The sequence below is a fragment of the Dendropsophus ebraccatus genome, chromosome 9 (genome assembly GCF_027789765.1).
Source record: "Dendropsophus ebraccatus isolate aDenEbr1 chromosome 9, aDenEbr1.pat, whole genome shotgun sequence".
NCBI lineage: Eukaryota > Metazoa > Chordata > Amphibia > Anura > Hylidae > Dendropsophus > Dendropsophus ebraccatus.
The window spans coordinates 31,150,946-31,168,595 of NC_091462.1; the positions used below are offsets into that span (position 1 = coordinate 31,150,946).

Genomic DNA, 17,650 nt, shown 5'->3' on the forward strand with positions numbered 1-17,650 from the left:
TAAATCTTCACATCGGTATAAAATGAACGGCAGTGACTTCTGAAGCGGAGACACATCATAACGTGGAGATTATTCACAGCCTTCCCTCTAGTTTTCGGAAATCGCTATACTGACCATAGGAGAAAGTAGAGCGCTGATGACGTCATGACGTAAACATTGTCTCCTGTGGGCTCCGAGCGTCGTTTTACATGGTACATCCGGTGGGCGGGGTTACAGGACTGGTCCATATTGTCAGCTTCGGGCAGACCGGCTTCATGGCTGCGGATGCTGCCGCCTCCAGTGTCCAGGTGGGAGCGTTACTGACGGATGCGACGCGTAGTGTATATCGTGTATGAAAGCGGTGCTGTATCTATAGCAGGAGCGTGTATCAGTACTGACATAGCTCCAATATATCATTGAAATTATAAGCACTGATCTTTCTCAACCTGGTGTTGCAAAACTACAACTCCCAGCATGCTCTGACAGTTGACGGCTGCTTGGGCATGCTGGGAGTTGTAGTTTTGCAGCAGCTGGAGGGCCACAGGTTGGAACGTTGACTAAGGAGATGGTTTAAAGCAGGAATGGGGAACCTTTGGCCCTCCAGCTGTTGCAAAACTACAACTTCCAGCATGCCCGGACAGCCAAAGCCTGAGGGGTTGTTGTTCATCATATGGAGATCATATCAGAACATGACTTGTCTCTATGTTGTCCACATTTTTTTAAAGTGACACTTTTAGTGGGTCGATCAGAATTTGCTGAGCCTTAAAGGGAAACTATTGATAGTTTGGATCAATCTAACTTGCTAATAATTCCTAATGTGCCTAGGGCACTGAGGATGAGGGCAAGTGTCTAACCTTCATCCTCAACACTGTTTACGCACTATAAGGAGTTTAATCTTAATGCCAATTCGGTGTTTTGACTACCACCCCCAGTACACCGATCCGCCCAGGGCGGCCCACCCCTCCTAATGAATATCAACCCCCAGTGCACCAAAACACTTCATTAGCATAAAAATTAAAGGGGTTATAAAAACAAATTTCTTTCAAATTAAATGGTTTCATAAAGTTATATAGATTTGTAATTTACGTCATTTTCAAAATCTGATGTCTTCCTGTACTTATCAGCTGCTGTATGTCCTGCAGGAAATGTTGTTTTCTTTCTACTCTGCTGCCACTTCTGTCCCTGTCAGGAACTGTCCAGAACAGGAGAGGTTTTCTATGGAAATTTGCTACTGGTCTGGACAGTTCCTATCTTGGACAGAGGTGGCAGCAGAGAGCACTGTGTTAGACTGCTATAATAATAATAATAATAATATAATATTATTATTATTATTATTATTATTTGTAAAGTGCCAACAGATTCCGCAGCACTTTTTTTAAAAATAAAAAAGCAAAGAAAATAACCTTTCCTGCAGGACATACAGCAGCTGATAAGTATGGGAAGAACTGAGATTTTTAAATAGAAGTAAATTACAAATTTATATAACTTTTTGAAACCAGTTGAGTAGAAAGAAAAAGATTTTCATTGGACAACCCCTTTAAACTCCTAATAGCGCAGAAAAAGTGCCCAGGATGAAGGTCAGAAACTTGCCTTCATCCTCAGCACCTCGGGCACATTAATGAGATGTCATCAGGTTAGATTCTAACCTGCTGATAGTTTCACTTTAAAGAACTCTTCCCACTGCTTGGGCCTTCCAGAAGCCCCTGAGAGAATGAATAGAGCGCTAACTGTGCACAGCATGCTGCATATATTTTGGAGACACTTTTCCTTCATTTTAGTCATTGTGAGGGTCCCAAATATTTAAAGGGGTACTCTATTTGTTTTCTTTCAAATCAACTGGTGTCAGAAAGTTACACAGATTTGGAGTTTACTTTTAATTAAAAATCTTAAGTATTCCAGTATTTATCAGTTGCTGTATGTCCTGCAGGAAGTGGTGTATTCTTTATTTTAGTCAGACACAGTGCTCTCTGCTGCCACCTCTGTCTGTGTCAGGAACTGTCCAGAGCAGAAAAAAATCCCCAATAGAAAACCTCTCCTGCTCTAAACAGTTCCTGACATGAACAGGAGTTGGCAGCAGAGAGCACTGTGTCAGACTGGAAAGAAAACAACTTCCTGCAGGACATACAGCAGCTGATAAGTACTGGACTTGAAATTTTAAATTTTCTCCCTGTTCTGTGTAGTTTTTAGAGATGGAATACTGCCTTTTTAATCCTTCCCAGCATAAGGCTTCGTGCACACAGCAGAGCGTGCAGTGACACATGGTGTCCCTAGAGACCTCCAGTGCTGTATTGTTTTTTGCAGAATAGGAAGGGTAAACTCCTCTGTATACCTGCAGAAATATAGATACAGCAGGGCCTCACAGAAGGGATATATGTGCTGCATTACCGGTCTGTGCAACCCGGACGCCGTCCTAAGCAAAACTACAATTCCCATCATGCCTAGACAGCCAAAGCTTTATCTGTCCAGGCATGATGGGAGTTGTAGTTTTTCAGCAGCTGGAGGGCCGCACCTGTGGTTTACATCATCCACCTGGGCAGGAGACACCATGGTAAAGATCTCTTCGAGGGGTAATACAGAGCATTGATGCATTATGTACATCAGGTATGGGGAACCTTTGGCCCTCCAGCTGTTGAAAAACTACAATTCCCATCATGCCTGGACAGCCGAAGCTTTAGCTTTGGCTGTCCAGGCATGATGGGAATCGTATTTTTTCAACAGCTGGAGGGCTGAAGCTTTCCCATCTCTGAGGTAAATGTTCTTACACCTTCTGTTTACCCAGAATCCCTTGCTGATGGTGTGAATGGGAGTATATGGAAGTGTTCATAGTCTGGGGATCTCTCTCTTTAGCCATTGTCTCCTCTCTTCAGGCGTTAATCAATTACTACAGCCAGGAGAAGTACTTCCACCATGTGCAGGCCGCCGCCGAGCAGGGGCTCAAGGACTATGTCAATGACCCGGTGTTCCTCTTTTTCCGGGCCTTTGGGATGTTAATGGAAGGTAATAGATGTTACCGCTTCCTTCCTGCCAACACTGTCAGTCGTATCCGTAATAACGCCGGCTTTATTCTCCTCATCACAGATCAAGTGTCCGAGTCTATCCGAGAGCTGGAAATGATAAAAGACGCAGCGGATGTTTCGCTGTGTTCTTTGATGGCCCTGATCTATGCGCACAAGAAGAGCGAACACCCAGGTAATCCTCACCGATAGCCGACACAGTGCTCTCTGCTGCCACCTCTGTTCATGTCAGGATTTGCTATGGGTATTTGCTGCTGCTCTGGACAGTTCCTGACATGGACATGGTTGGCAGCAGAGAGCACTGTGTCAGACTGAAAAGAATACACCACTTCCTGTAGGACATACAGCAGCTGATAAGTACTGGAAGGATTGAGATTTTTTAACAGAAGTAAATTACAAATCTATATAACTTCCTGACACCAATTGATCAAAAAAATAAATAAATTGACAACTGGGCGTTAATAGAGCATGCCCTTACATAGTCTGACACTGCAACTGGTTGCATCTAGTTGTCAATTTATTCGTAAATTTCCCAAATGAATAACTGAGAAAGAGACAAGTATTTATTTAAAATGTACCTGTCTTTTGGGAAAACTTTTGACATGTCGTAGAGACATTGGCAGCACATCTATGACTCTGTTCACACTGCAGGTTGCACGCTGCTTGTGGCTTGAGTACTGACAAAAAACACAAGGTGCAACAGCAACCCACAGGTGTAAGGGCTTACCTTATATACTACTCCCAGCGTACACACGGTAAACACCTGCTCTGTAGATATTAAAAAGTGAGGATCTTGGCAAACTATTTGATCCCACAGAGTGTACCATGTCGCCACGTTAAGGCGTCCTCAGAGACACGGTCCCTACTCTAGCATTTTCACATTAGCAATGGCCTCTTCTGGGCTGAATAAGCCTACAACTGGGCAGATAGGAGCCAAATGATCTCTTTTATAGCACCCTTGGGACATGGGTGGAGTGCAAGCCAACAGGAGGTAGCCACATCCCCCACATTGAACAGAAAAAAAGAAAAAATTGGCAGCACATCTATGACTCTGTTCACACTGCAGGTTGCACGCTGCTTGTGGCTTACCGTATATACTCCTCCCAGCATACACACCGTCTCGAGGACGCCTTAACGTGGCAACATGCTACATTCTGATCAAATATTTTGATAAGATTCTCACTTTTTAATATCTACAGAGAAGGTGTTTACCGTGTGTACGCTGGGAGTATATATACGGTGAGCCCCTGCACCTGTCGGTTGCTGTTGCACCTTCTGTTTTTATATCTTAGAGACATGTAAAAAGTTTTGATTGGTCTGGGTCTGCGTGTTCAGACTGTGACCTTCAGGAGAATGAGCGGGGAGAGGGCCACCCTGTGTTAGAAAAAGAGTGAGGCTCAGAATGTACGTCTTTTTTCTTTTACAAGTCTTAACACTCAGACCTGAAGCCATAAAAACTTTTGACATGTCTTTATGACATAAAAAAGCAAAAAATGGTAGCACCTCTATGCCTCTGTTCACACTGCAGGTTGCACGCTGCTTGTGGCTTAAGTACAGACAAAAAAACAGAAAGTGCAACAGCAACCTACAGGTGCAAGCGCTTGCCGTACATACTCCCCTTGGTGTACACACGATAAAAACCTGCTTTGTAGGTATGAAAAAATGAGGATCTTTGCAAATCATTTGATCACACAGAGTGTACCATGTCACCATGTTAAGGTGTCCTCAGAGACATGGGGGGGGGGGGGAGAGTTAACAAATATGTTGTAAAGTGAAACTGGCTCAGTTGCCCCTAGCAACCAATCAGATTCCACCTTTCATTCCTCACAGACTCTTTTGGAAAATGAAAGGTGGAATCTGATTGGTTGCTAGGGGCAACTGAGCCAGTTTCACCTTACACCATGTTTGATAAATCTCCCCCATAGTCCGTACTCTAGCACTCTCACACTAGCAAAGGCCTTTCCTTGGCTGAATAAGCCTACAACTGGGCAGATAGGATCCAACTAATCACTACTTATAGCACCCACAGGACATGGGTGGAGTGCATGTTTCTATGACATGTCAGACGTTTTCCCAAACAGGTACACTTTAAATGAGTCATGTCAAGAAAGCTGATAGGTCTGATTTAACCCCTTAAAGGGGTTATCCAGGATAAAGAAAAAAAACACAGGTATTTTTTTTTTTGTAAAAACAACACCACCCCTGTCCTAAGGTTGCATTTGGTATTACAATTCCGCTCCATTCCCTGCAATGCAACTGAGCTGCAAACAAATTCCCCTTTTAATACAGCCCCATCATTTTTTTTCTGACAGTGGATCGAGCAGGTCTTGAGTCCGCAGCAACATTTTTTGCTATAGTTGTGAAAAAAAAAGAGGTATCCCCCCCCCCCATGTGGGAGAGAGGGCTCCCCAGCTGGCTCTCACCTGTTTGTGACTACTGGAAGTAGTCAGGAAACCAAAGCAGTCAAGCCAGCTGTTTGTGTAAGGGCTCTATTACACGGGACGATTATTGTGCGAAAAATCGTTAAATCGAATTTAAACGATAATCGTTCTGTGTAATTGCAGGCAACAATCGAAAAATCGTTTGTTTGTCGTTAATCGTTCATTTAGATCTGAACTTAAAATTATCGTTAATCGTTCGCTGTAATTCCACATTCGCTCGCTCACGTTCCGCGTTTTTTCACTAATCGTTCAGTGTAATTGCACATTGTCCATTGTTTTGCTGGGATCAAGTGGATTAAACGATCATAGTAACGATCGCAATAACGATTATCGTTCTGTGTAATATGGTGAACGATTTCAGGTTAACGATAAACAATCTCGTTTGCGATCGTTTATCGTTCGTCGTTAATCGTTAAAAATCGATCTGTGTAATAGGACCCTTACTCCCATTGACCTTAATGGGAAATGTGTAAACACTCTTGACCTTAGGATAGCTTGACCATATAGTCACTATTGATCTCCATAGACACATCAGTATCTTCCACACTGGGATCAAACTGATTATTTGGGATTTTGTGGCAGATTATATTCTGTCATCCAAAGATTTAAAGCTGCTTTATATTTGTACAGATAGAGAAGCCATTCAGGACCTGGAAACGAGGATGAAAGAGCAGCGGAAGGCGGCGGGTCCTAGGGCCTTGTATTATGCCGGGTTGTTCCTGTGGCACGTGGAGCGTCACGATAAAGCTCGGGAGTATATCGACCGGATGATTAAAATATCAAATGGCAACAAAGATGTAAGTAGCTCACAGACATCCATGACCTGTAATAACTAGTCTGATAGCGTTATACACATCTAAGGAAGGGGCGTCAAACTCACAGCCCTCCAGTTGTCGCAAAACTACAATTCCCATCATGCCTGGACAGCCAAAGCTTTGTAGTTTTGCAACAGCTGAAGAGCAATGAGGGACATCTTTGTCCCTTTAACCCCTAGACAACCCTTGGCGTACAGTTACGCCCTGGAAGTCTGACACCAGACTAACCAGGGCGTAACTAATTCCTGGGGTTTTGTGCTCCTATGAAGCGCGCTCTGGAGCGGAGCACACTGCATAGGAGTTAGGGGCCCTCACTGTTAATGACAGGCTGCTTTTAAGTGTAATTGACAGGGGCAGCCCCTGTCTCTAACGATCGGGACCTGATCGTTTTAACGGACCGCCGGAGGTCTCTTACCTTCCTCCATGCGGTCCGATCAGCACTCTGTTGCTTGAGTCTGCCACAGGCAGGCTCAATCAGCAGATCGCCTATTGCACTGATCAATGTACAGTGTATGCAATCTGATGATTGTATGTAAAAGTCCCCCAAAGGGACTTAAAAAGTGTTAAAAAAAAAAAAAAAAAAGTAAAAATGTTATTTACAATACCCCAAAGCCCCTTCCCCTTTCAGTTTGAAAACATATAAAATAAATAAACATATTATATACCGTAGTGGGTGTAATTGTCCAATCTATTAAAATCTAACAATCTTTATTCCGTAAGGCAAATGGCGTAAACAAAAAGAGGGGAAAAATTGCCAGGATTACCAATTTTTTTTTTTTTTTTGGTACATTATATATAAAAAATTTTTATAAAAAGTGATCAACGCGTCCGAGCTACACAAATATTGTATTAAAAAAAAGAAGAGATCATAGCGCAAAAAATGACACCCGATACAGCCCCGTAGGTGAAAAACTAAAACTGTTATGAGTCACAATAGGCTCATTTTATCAATAACTAATTGCAAAAAAAAAAAAGATTTCAATAAAAAAATAATCAGAAAATCTGTGTAACCCGCATATGGTTGTGTTCAGACTGACCTATAGAATAGTGGTATCATGTCACTTTTACCGTATAGAGCATTACGTAGACACAGGAACCCCCCAAAAGTTACCATATTGCATTGTTTTTTCCAATTCACCAGTTTATATTTTCATAAATAATAATTTTGGAATTTCATCATACATGTTATGGTAGAATGAAAGACGCCATTACAAAGTATACCTATTCCCGGAAAGTCCAATAGACCGTGATGGAGTTCACCCTTTGTATTTAACCCTTTGAGGACCAAGCCCAAAATGACCCAGTGAACCGTGCCAATTTTCATTTTTGTGTTTTTCGTTTTTTCCTCCTCCCCTTCTAAGTTTTCTATCTACAGGCCATGTGGGGGGATGTTTGTTACAGGAATAGTTGTACTTTGTAATGACGTCTTTCATTCTACCATAACATGTATGATGGAACCCCAAAAATATTATTTATGAAGATATAAATTGGTGAAAAAATGCACTATTCTATAGGTCAGTCTGAACGCAACCATATGCAGATTTACACAGATTCTCTGTTATTATTATTATTTTTTTATTAAATCCTTTTTTTCCCCCCAAATATTAAAAAAATGGGCCTATTGTGACGCTTATAACAGTTTTAGTTTTTCACCTATGAGGCTGTATGAGGTGTCATTTTTTGCACCATGATCTTTTCTTTTTATTAATACCATATTGTGAAGATCGGACATTTTGATCACTTTTTATAAATTTTTTATTATATATAATGTAACAAAAGAAACGGCAATCCTGGCGCTTTTTTCCCACTTTTCGTTTACACCATTCGGGATGACGATTGTTATATTTTAATAGATCGGACAATTACGCACGCTACCGTATATAATAGGTTTGTTTATTTTTATAGGTTTTATTTATATAATGGGAAAAAGGGGTTGTTTTAACGTTTATTGGGGGGAGGGGCTTTGGGGTATTTTTAAAAACATTTTTACTTTTTTTTTTACACATTTTAAGTCCCCCTGGGGGGCTATTACATGCAATCATTAGATTTCATACACTGTACAATGCTATGCCATAGGCATAGCATTGATCAGTGTAATAGGCGCTCTGCTCATCGAGCCTGCCTGTGGCAGACTCAATCAGCAAGCACCAATCAGACCGCATGGAGGAAGGTAAGAGACCTCCGGCGGTCCGTGAAATCGATCGGTAAGTGACAGAAGATGCACCTGTCACTTACACTTAAACGCCACGGTCGCAGCGTTTAAGGGGTTAATGACACGCTGCAGCGCGATCGCTGCAGCCTGTCATTGACGGTGAGGGTCGGGCTGCTCACTACAGCCGGCCCCCACCTGCTATGAAGTGCGCTCCGCTCCGGACCACGCTTCATAGTGGGGTAAACACCCAGGAGGTACAGTAACGTCCAGGGTGGTCTGGTGACAGGCGGCCAGGGCGTTAGGGTACTATTACACGGAATGATAATCGGCCCGAATCGGCCGATTATCGTTCCGTGTAATAAATACAACGATCAGCCGATGACAACGATCATCGGCTGATCGTTGATATAGGTTAGAACCTATATTTGTCGGGCGCCAACTGCGCATCGTTACGTGATATACATTACCTATCCACGCTCCAGGGCTGCTCCTGCGGTCCGCTTCTCCCCAGGTCCTGCACGCTCGAGCTTCAGAGCGACCTGTCAGCTGACAGGCCGCTCAACCAATCACAGGCCGCGGCTGTCCCGGCTTGTGATCGGCTGAGCGGCCTGTCTGCTGACAGGCTACTTTGTTGCTAGAGCGCGGAGGACACGGGGAGAAGCGGACCGCAGGAGCAGCCCTGGAGCGTGGATAGGTAAAGTATATAGTTTAAGCAAGGACTGCAAGGACATCGGTAACGTTAAACTATTATCGGGCTCTGTAATAGGTCCAGTAAACGTTTACAGGTATTATCGGGCCCCCATCAACTCTAACTGTACATCCAGGGTCGTCTAAGGGTTAAGGTCAGTGGGAGCCATTCCACTAGTTATGCCCTATCGCAGGGGTGTCAAATTTGCATCTCTCCAGCTGTTGCAAAACTACAAGCTTTGGCTGTCCAGGCATGATGAAAATTGTAATTTTGCAACAGCTGGAGGGCCTCAAGTTTGCCACCTATGCCCTATCCCATAGCCTCTGATGAGCGGAATACCCCTTTAAGTTATTTCCTCAGCTCTCAGATTCTCCGCCTGGCAGTGCGGTGCAGCCCGATCACCATGAGGTGCCACAATCATTTAGTCCTGACAGATGGCAGCAGACGTGTCTTATTGTGTGACGGCAGGAAAGTAAATCACCGCTCTCTGGTCTTGCAGGGATTGGTTTTGAAAGGGTGGCTGGATCTGACCTGCGGGAGAGAGGCTTATGCTAAAAAGGCTCTGAAGTACTTAGAGGAAGGGCTGCACGATGAAATGGACGTGTTCGCAATGATGGGAAAGGTAAGGTCATGAAAAATGGAACTTTAATGGTAATGTGAATGGCAAGAAAACATCTCTAGTAAATAGCTTCTAATGGATGCCCTTATTAAATCTTTTTTTTTTTTTCAAATGAACTGGTTTGTAATTTACTTCTATAAAAAAACAACAACAAATATTTCAGTACTTATAAGCCACTGTATGTCCTGCAGGAAATGTTGTCTTCTTTTCAGTCTGACAGAGTGCTCTCTGCTGCCACCTCTGTCTATGTCAGGAACTGTCCAGAGCAGTAGCAAATCCCCATAGAAAACCTTTCCTGCTCTGGACAGTTCCTGACATGGACAGAGGTGGCAGCAGAGAGCACTGTGTCAGACTGAAAAGAATACACCACTTTCTGCAGGACATACGGCAGGTGCTAAGTATTGGAAGACTGGGGATTTTTAAGTAGAAGTAAATTACAAATCTAAATAACTTTCTGAAACCAGGTGATTTAAACCAAAAAGATTTTCGCTGGACAACCCCTTTAACCCTATAGCACCTGTTGGATAGTGGGTGCAGTGCTGAATTTGGGGATAGTTGTATACGTCAGTCCTCCAGCTGTTAAAATACCCATCATGCCTGGGCAACCATAGCTTTAGCTGCCCGTGCATGATAACAATTGTAGTTTTACAACAGCTGAAGAGACGAAGGTTCCCCATCCCTGGCCTAGGGCAGTCTATCCAAACCTGTGGCATTCCGGCTGTAAAACTACAACTCCCATCATGCAAAAGCTAGAGAGTTACAGGTTATGGGGGGATCTCTAGGAGATGCATCTTATGTCTGTTCCTGCTTTATTCCAGACTCTCTACTACGAGCTGCGGCAGAATTATTCGGCAGCTTTGGAAGCAGTGAACAGGATCCTGGGCAGCCACCCGGCCTTCACCCCGGCTCTCATTAAGAAGATGAAGCTGCAGCTGGCCTTACAGGACTGGGAGCAGACAGTGGAGACAGCACTCAGGTTCAGTATGCAGCTTTCACACCACCAACGTGTCATCCGCTTTGTTTCTAGATAGTCAGAGATATTGGGAAACGCGTGGGCTGCTGGCATTTCAGTTGCTAGGAAAACACAGGAGAACCAATTTACGGAACTAAATGGCGCAATTTGAGATAGAATCGCGGTCTTTATAGTTTATTTTTCTTTGTTTGTTTGTTTTTTAAGGAAGCTGTGTACATTGTTTCATCTCGGATAACATTATCTCTGGTCCCAGCTATGCCTGAGTACTATTAGCATCAGAGCCCCAACATTTAAAGGGTACCTGTCACTACAAAACAATCAAAATCATCCCAAAAACTGCACTGCAGATCCCCCCTGCTGCTTTTGAGGATTTTCACGGCAGTTTTTGCCGGGTGTACATAGGATCTCTGAATGACGTGTGTGTGTGGCTGCTTGGCAGTATGTGGCCTCTAGGTGGCAGCGTTCTCTTGTTATACGCCAGATGCTCGTTCATTCGCTCTTGACTTCTCTGTGACTGATGTAGCGGTGTTAAAGATGAGTCAGTATGTTCTCGTGCGTGATAGTTTTTAGACCCTTCTGGCAATAATCGGGTTAACCCCTTGCTTACAGTGGGCAGCTTTAGGATTTAAAAAGGTATTACTGTCTTCTAAAGTCATAGCACATCACCTAAAGGGGTTCACTGATAAGAATTTACTTGTCCCCTATCCACAAGTTAGAGATCATGGGGGGTCCGACCTCCGTGTCTCCAGTGATCTCCAGATCGGCCCCTGGCTCCTTTGTTTTGAATAGTGCCGTAGTGGGCTCTCTCCATAGAGAATGAATAAAGCCCCAGGTCACGTGTGGTACCTGCAAATGTATTTAAAGCTAAGGAGCTGGTCGAACCCTTCAATATCTTACTTGTACCCTGTCCTATTTTCAACGGAGAACCCCTTTAATCTTCTATCACTTTATGACCTGCAAAGGGCTCCTGAGCCCCTCCACGATCCTGAGAATGAGGGGGCTGCAGTGTGAATTCAGCTCTGAGGCCTCCTCTCTGTTGTCTATGCCCCAGACTACCTGGCTTTGCAGGGACCTGTATTCTGCCTCTTTCACTTGAAAAGCCTGGTGAGGGGCTATGGTGCTGCATTAGCGCTGGCATCCTTTTTTACTCGGGGTCAGTGGGGGGTCCCAGATGTCTGACCCTCACCAATAATAAAGTGATGCCATCTCTGTGGGATATAGGAATACTCCTTATAAGATTAAGGTTACTGTCTGCTGTGTTGGGGGTGGCTGAAATATTGAAGTTAAGCTTCGATGTATCACACACCCACGTATCAAGCAAATACAAAATGTCAAGGAAAGATCAAGTAGTGTATTGCTATTCCTGTCCGGCCGTACCATCATGCATATTCATTGTAATGCAAAAAAGGACGTTTCTGTGACGCCTCATGTTTTGCAAAAATTGCCCATGTATGATCAGGCTAAAGAAATGGGGGAGAGCTTTGCCATTGCGGGCTATGACGTGACCACTGGTGGTCCTAACCGATGATGAAAGACTGATGGGGATCATGTAAGGACAGAGAAGACCCTTGTGTGCATGATGTCCTCATATAAAGTTTATTTTAAATAGGAAAGGACAGGGTACGTGCTTCAACGTCCGTTGATTACTTAGTGAAATAGCGATGTGAGTGTCACTTAAGAAGCAGTTCTTCAACTGGATGACCTGGCACAACCATTTACACTGTAAGGGCCAGTTCACATGGAGCAAAAGTGGAGGAATCCCGCCAGCCCCCGTGTCATACTGGCCGTATATGGGAAGCCAGCATGCCTCCTCTCTCCGCCCGGAAGAATGGACATGTCAATTCTTCTGAGCGGAGAGAGGAAGCCTGCGAGCCTCCCATAGAGCCAGTTTTGCTCCATGTAACTGGCCCTAAGGGAGCATTCACACCTACAGGATCTACAGCAGATTTCATGACGTGTTCCATCATATAGTTATCTTGATCTCTGCAACATAGATATGCTGCAGATCCTGTATGTGTGAATGGACTTTAATACGCAATTTTTACTGCATTGTTAGTTGCAGGGCCAAAGGGGTACTAATTCTACTTAAGGAGAGTTCATCACAAAGACATCTAGAGACTTTACAGACCTTTGCTGCTTCACTGAGAATTCTGGGAAGAAAGGATGAAATGATATGCAAAATAGAGATGTCCCTTCAAGTCAAGTCTCACTCAATCAAGGATTCTTAGAACATTGACTGGGGATTTTTTAGGTGCAGGGCAAAACTTTCAGCTGTCCAGCATCATTATTATTATTACAATCATTAGTATTTGTTACTACCAGCTAACATTATTGGTAATGTTGCTTTGTCTTGTGGATGATGGACACACAAATAGGCATTACTAAAGTTTTCCCTTTTTCCCCCCTTAGGATTTTACAGAAGGACAGTCATAACCTGGAAGCCATCAGGATGCTTGGCATACATTACTTGTGCAGAGAAGGAAACGTTCATGAGGTAAGAGAAGCATCTGGTCCATTAGAGACACTTCTTACTCTAGAGGGTATACCTGCCTTTGATTACCATCATCTCTCAGTGTGTGTGTGTGTGTGTCTGTCTATCTATATATATATATATCTATATATATATATATATATATATATATATATATATATAATCTCAAAGTACTTAAACCCTCTCCTGCCGTTGCACAGTAAATTAACGCTGCTGTAGCCTATGCCTGAGGCTGCAGCAACATTAATTTACGATGCAGGATGACACAGGTGCAGAAGCTGTACCTGTGTCATCCGCAGGGGGTCCTGGCTGTCAGTGATAACCAGGGACCTGACGCAACTGTCAACACTGGAGCCGCGATCTGGTGCTGACAGTTAACCCCATAGATACTATGGTTAGCACGAGAATTCTGATGCCACCCCAGAGCCCCGATGGTAGCCATGGACACTGGATGCCTCAGACTTCCGGTGTCCTGGCTCCGGAGGCCGGCAGGTAAGTGTGTGTGCGTGGAGGGGGGTAATGTCGGTGCGCGGCAGCAAGCTCTGCCTCCTCCCCTCTCTCCCCTGCCTCTGTTACAGGCTTCTAACAGCAGCAGGGGGCAGAGCTAGGAACTTCAGGGTAAAAGCGTCTTTGTTATTTAACAATACTTTACATGTCAGACATTTTGATCAGTCGGTCTCTGGGTGTTCTGACCTGTCAGTTTTGTTAGATGATGTGAATTCCATACCATTCCCTGTATAATCCTCTATGCGCTTATCCACTATATCGCTAGCAGAGCGTCTCACAGCGCAGCGGTTTTACTACAGTAACTACTTGACAGTTGATTGATCTGTCAGCGGAGATGAGAGTTTAATGAAATATTCTGTTTTCTTGCCCAGGCGACCACTAAACTGGGCGATTTAATCAACGCCCTGGACCGGTTTGAACCGCACAACGCTCACCTGTACTATAGCATGTCCCTGGCCTTCAGCAGAATGGTAAGCAGGGCACCTGAACTAAAGTGATGTTTAGTTTCTCATTTTTTTTTTTTTTTTTTACCATTAGCCCTAATATATAGTGGAGGAAATAATCAGTTTTTCACCAGCAGCTATAGGCATACTAGCAAAAATCAGCAGGTTAGCCCCCACTAGCTTGCTGGTGTAGGGTAGTAGTGCGCACTGATCACTGTGGTACTCTCCTTTTCTGAGGGTCCTATTCCACGGGCTGAGCGGCGATCTGCTAGATCACCGATGATTGTTGAGCGAGGGCTGCAGGGACATCGTTACCAATGTCCTTGCAGCATCATACATTACCTGTCCAGGCTTCTTCTCCGCTCTGTCTTCATCCCCGGGTCCCGTGCGCTCTATCTTCAGAATGGCCGGTCAGCTGACAGGCCACACTCAGCCAATCACAGGCCGTGCCGTCCCGGCCTAGGATTGGCTGAGCACTCCGTCAGCTGACCGGCCATTCTGAAGATAGAGTGTGCGGGACCCGGGGATGAAGACAGAGAGGAGAAGAAGCCTGGACAGGTAACGATGTCCCTGCAGCCCTTGCAGCATCATACATTACCTGTCCAGGCGGCTTCTCCGCGCTGTCTTCATCCCCGGGTCCCGCGCGCTCTATCTTCAGAATGACCGGTCAGCTGATGAAGACAGAGCGGAAAAGAAGCCTGGACAGGAAATGTATGCTGCTGCTGCTTGTCAAATCGTCGGTCGCCCGCCACTGAACGATAATCATCCGAATCGGGCCAAATGGGGCCGATCCGGCCGATTATCGTTACTGTGGAATAGGGCCCTTAACCAGTGTCATGTCAGTAAAGGAGCTCTCCGGTGCTTGAAATTTTTAGATTTTGTGCTGCAGATACTGGGAAAATAACAAAGATCCTATTCCGTTCTCACCGGTGTTCTGTGGCATCTCCAGTGTCCCCCGCTGGTTGCAGCCACGGCTACTTCCAAAAAGAACTCAGCTCAGGAGTTGCAGCCACTCAGCTAATCGATAGCCGTGGCGCTGTCCCATCTCAGTCAGTGACTGGCTTAGCAGCATGTCACTCCTGAGACAAGTTCTTCTTGGAAGTGGACGCGTCTGCGACTAACAGGGGGAGCGCGGAGAGCTAAACATAGTCTGTTATTTTCCCTAGATCTGCAGGGCAGTATTTTAAAAATGTAATCGCGGAGAGCAGCTTTAATTGTGAAAGTACACTGAATAGAACAGCAGAAAGATGCCCCAAAACCACTAGTTTTGTTCATTGCGTAAAGGAATCAAGGCCTGTCTCTTTTTCCTTCTCTAGTGTGAACGTAACCAGCTCATCCTTCAGCTAACCCAAACCTTGGTGGAGCGGGCAGTTAATTTGGCTCCTCATGATGCCACAATCGCCACGGAGCTGGGCTATCAGCTGGTGCTACAAGGCCGCGTTAAAGAGGCGCTAAAGTGGTATAAAGCAGCAATGACTCTGGATGAGTCCAGTGTCTCTGCACTTACTGGTGAGAACGTCTGGGGAGGATACTTGATTTGGTTATGTGGAGAAGGAGTGTCAAACTGCGGCCCTGCAAAACTACAACTCTCATCATACCTGGACAGCTGCAGCTTTGATGATGGGAGTTGTAGTTTGGCACACATTTTACACCCCTGATGTAGTGGAATAAGTACTTTTCTATCATCCTCATACAGGTGCTTGCCCAGGACATTGCCTTGTCTCACCGCCATGTCAGACATACATCAATCTCCCAGGGTTGGGAAAGGTCTCGAAGTGTTTATGGAAAAAATGTGTTCATTTTCTGGGACTGAATCTATACGTTTGTGGGTTTGGCTGAGAGGTGTTACGTTTTGCTTTATGCTGAGATTTGCTCCTGGAACAGACGTCATATTTGATGGGTAGTTGGGTCAGAAAATGTTCCTGTTGATGAGGCCACCTCAGCGTAATGCAGACCTTTCCGGGAAAGAGAATAAGAGAAGGCTTGAGAGGCCCCATGGGGAGGGGGTCTCAGGCCTGCCAACTTTCATATATATATATTTATATATACATATATACAGTCATTTTCTGAGAACTCTTGTAAGTGGACACAATGAATGCTTTGAGTGGTCGTATACAGGAGACATTTTCCAGCTCTTGGAGGCTCCTGAATAAGCGGAAATGAGGAAAGGACCATGAAACTTCTAGTAAATGTACTAAATGCATTCTTTTTAACATTTGTTAACATCAGTTACATCCATTTGTGGATACTTAAATAGGGGTTCTGCCTTGGGCATCATCCATCAGCCTAAGGTCAGTAAGCCGCACCACGACAGAGGAAACAGCATTACAGAGACCCTAATGAGATCTAGTGGCTGTCAGTGTAATGTATGGACGTGCTGGGCCTTCCAGAGACAATGGTAACTCTATTTGTTGTGCTGTGTATAAGGAAGGCTTCTTCTTACAGTACAGTAGGCACAGTACACATGGGAGGACAAGGCATCGATGCATGTACTGAGAACGATGGAGGCCAGACTCTTCCTGGTATTGTCATCATCCAGATAGAAAATAGAAATCTGGGACATCAGTAGAATGCCCCTTAACAACCTGCCGCATGGTAGTTTTTCTACGGCGGATATTTGCATTAGAGTAACCATGCATGCTTTGCAGCACCATCAGTCATGGAGCCAATGTCTTTGTCACCCAGTTAACCACTGGATCCTCCTCTTTACAGTCTTATTTACCGAGAGAAATCCACAATCTTTCTATCGGTATAGAGTTTAAAAACAAGCAATGCTGGGAGGTGTAGTTCATGTGTGACATCGGTGACTATCTTCTCCTATGTGGGATTCACTATGACCATAATCTCTAATAGATCAGTGACATATTAGATTTCAGCACCTAGAGACCAGAACTGTCAAGCAATTGCGAGCTCCTTATGCCATTTCAGTAAGGAGTTGGTCATAGCCAGAAGCTTTTTTTTTTTTTTTTTTTTTACATAGAACCAATCCCTTCTAGTATTGAAGCCATTTTTCAATATTTTGTAGGTATCATTAGATGTCAGATCCTGGAGGGACAACTACAAGATGCCGATCAGCAGCTGGAATTTCTGATGGAGATTCAGCAGTCTATTGGGAAATCTGGGGTAAGTCAGAAGAGCAGTGCAGCCATTTAAGTATACTTTAGTGGAACGTGTGGTCCAAGTAGGAGATCACAGGTGGCCATACCTCTCTTCATTGGCAACCTGGATCCTTTGTTATGAATCGAGCTTCGGGTCAGCGCACTACCTCTGGATTCATTCATTCTCAATGGAACTGTCAGTAAGGGCTGAGTGTTGTACTCTGCTCTATCCGGCAAATCAATAGAGAATGAATGGAGCCTCGGGTAACGCGCTTCTGCAGCTCGATTCATTAACAAAGGAGCCAGGTCACTGATACAGATACCCCCGCGAACTCACACTTATTTTAAAGGGCTATTCCACTCGTATAACTTTTCATATGTTGCTGCCCATGGTGAGACTAACAATTCCTTCCATAAGTGTTAACTATTA

The 17,650-nt window shown here is 44.4% G+C and overlaps 1 protein-coding gene across 2 annotated transcripts in view; it reads left to right on the top strand.

Moving 5' to 3' along the window:
- Positions 1-207: 207 nt before the first annotated feature.
- The window catches only part of TTC21B (tetratricopeptide repeat domain 21B), a 60,017-nt gene continuing 42,574 nt past the window's right edge, over positions 208-17,650 (top strand). For both annotated transcript variants that reach the window (XM_069982870.1, XM_069982871.1), the window contains exons 1-10: positions 208-287; positions 2,847-2,976; positions 3,058-3,168; positions 6,065-6,231; positions 9,589-9,711; positions 10,527-10,684; positions 13,091-13,175; positions 14,051-14,149; positions 15,439-15,631; positions 17,148-17,245. In XM_069982870.1, the coding sequence (XP_069838971.1) occupies positions 255-287; positions 2,847-2,976; positions 3,058-3,168; positions 6,065-6,231; positions 9,589-9,711; positions 10,527-10,684; positions 13,091-13,175; positions 14,051-14,149; positions 15,439-15,631; positions 17,148-17,245 (1,197 nt within the window). In that variant the 5' untranslated portion in view covers positions 208-254. The remainder of the gene's footprint in view (positions 288-2,846; positions 2,977-3,057; positions 3,169-6,064; positions 6,232-9,588; positions 9,712-10,526; positions 10,685-13,090; positions 13,176-14,050; positions 14,150-15,438; positions 15,632-17,147; positions 17,246-17,650) is intronic.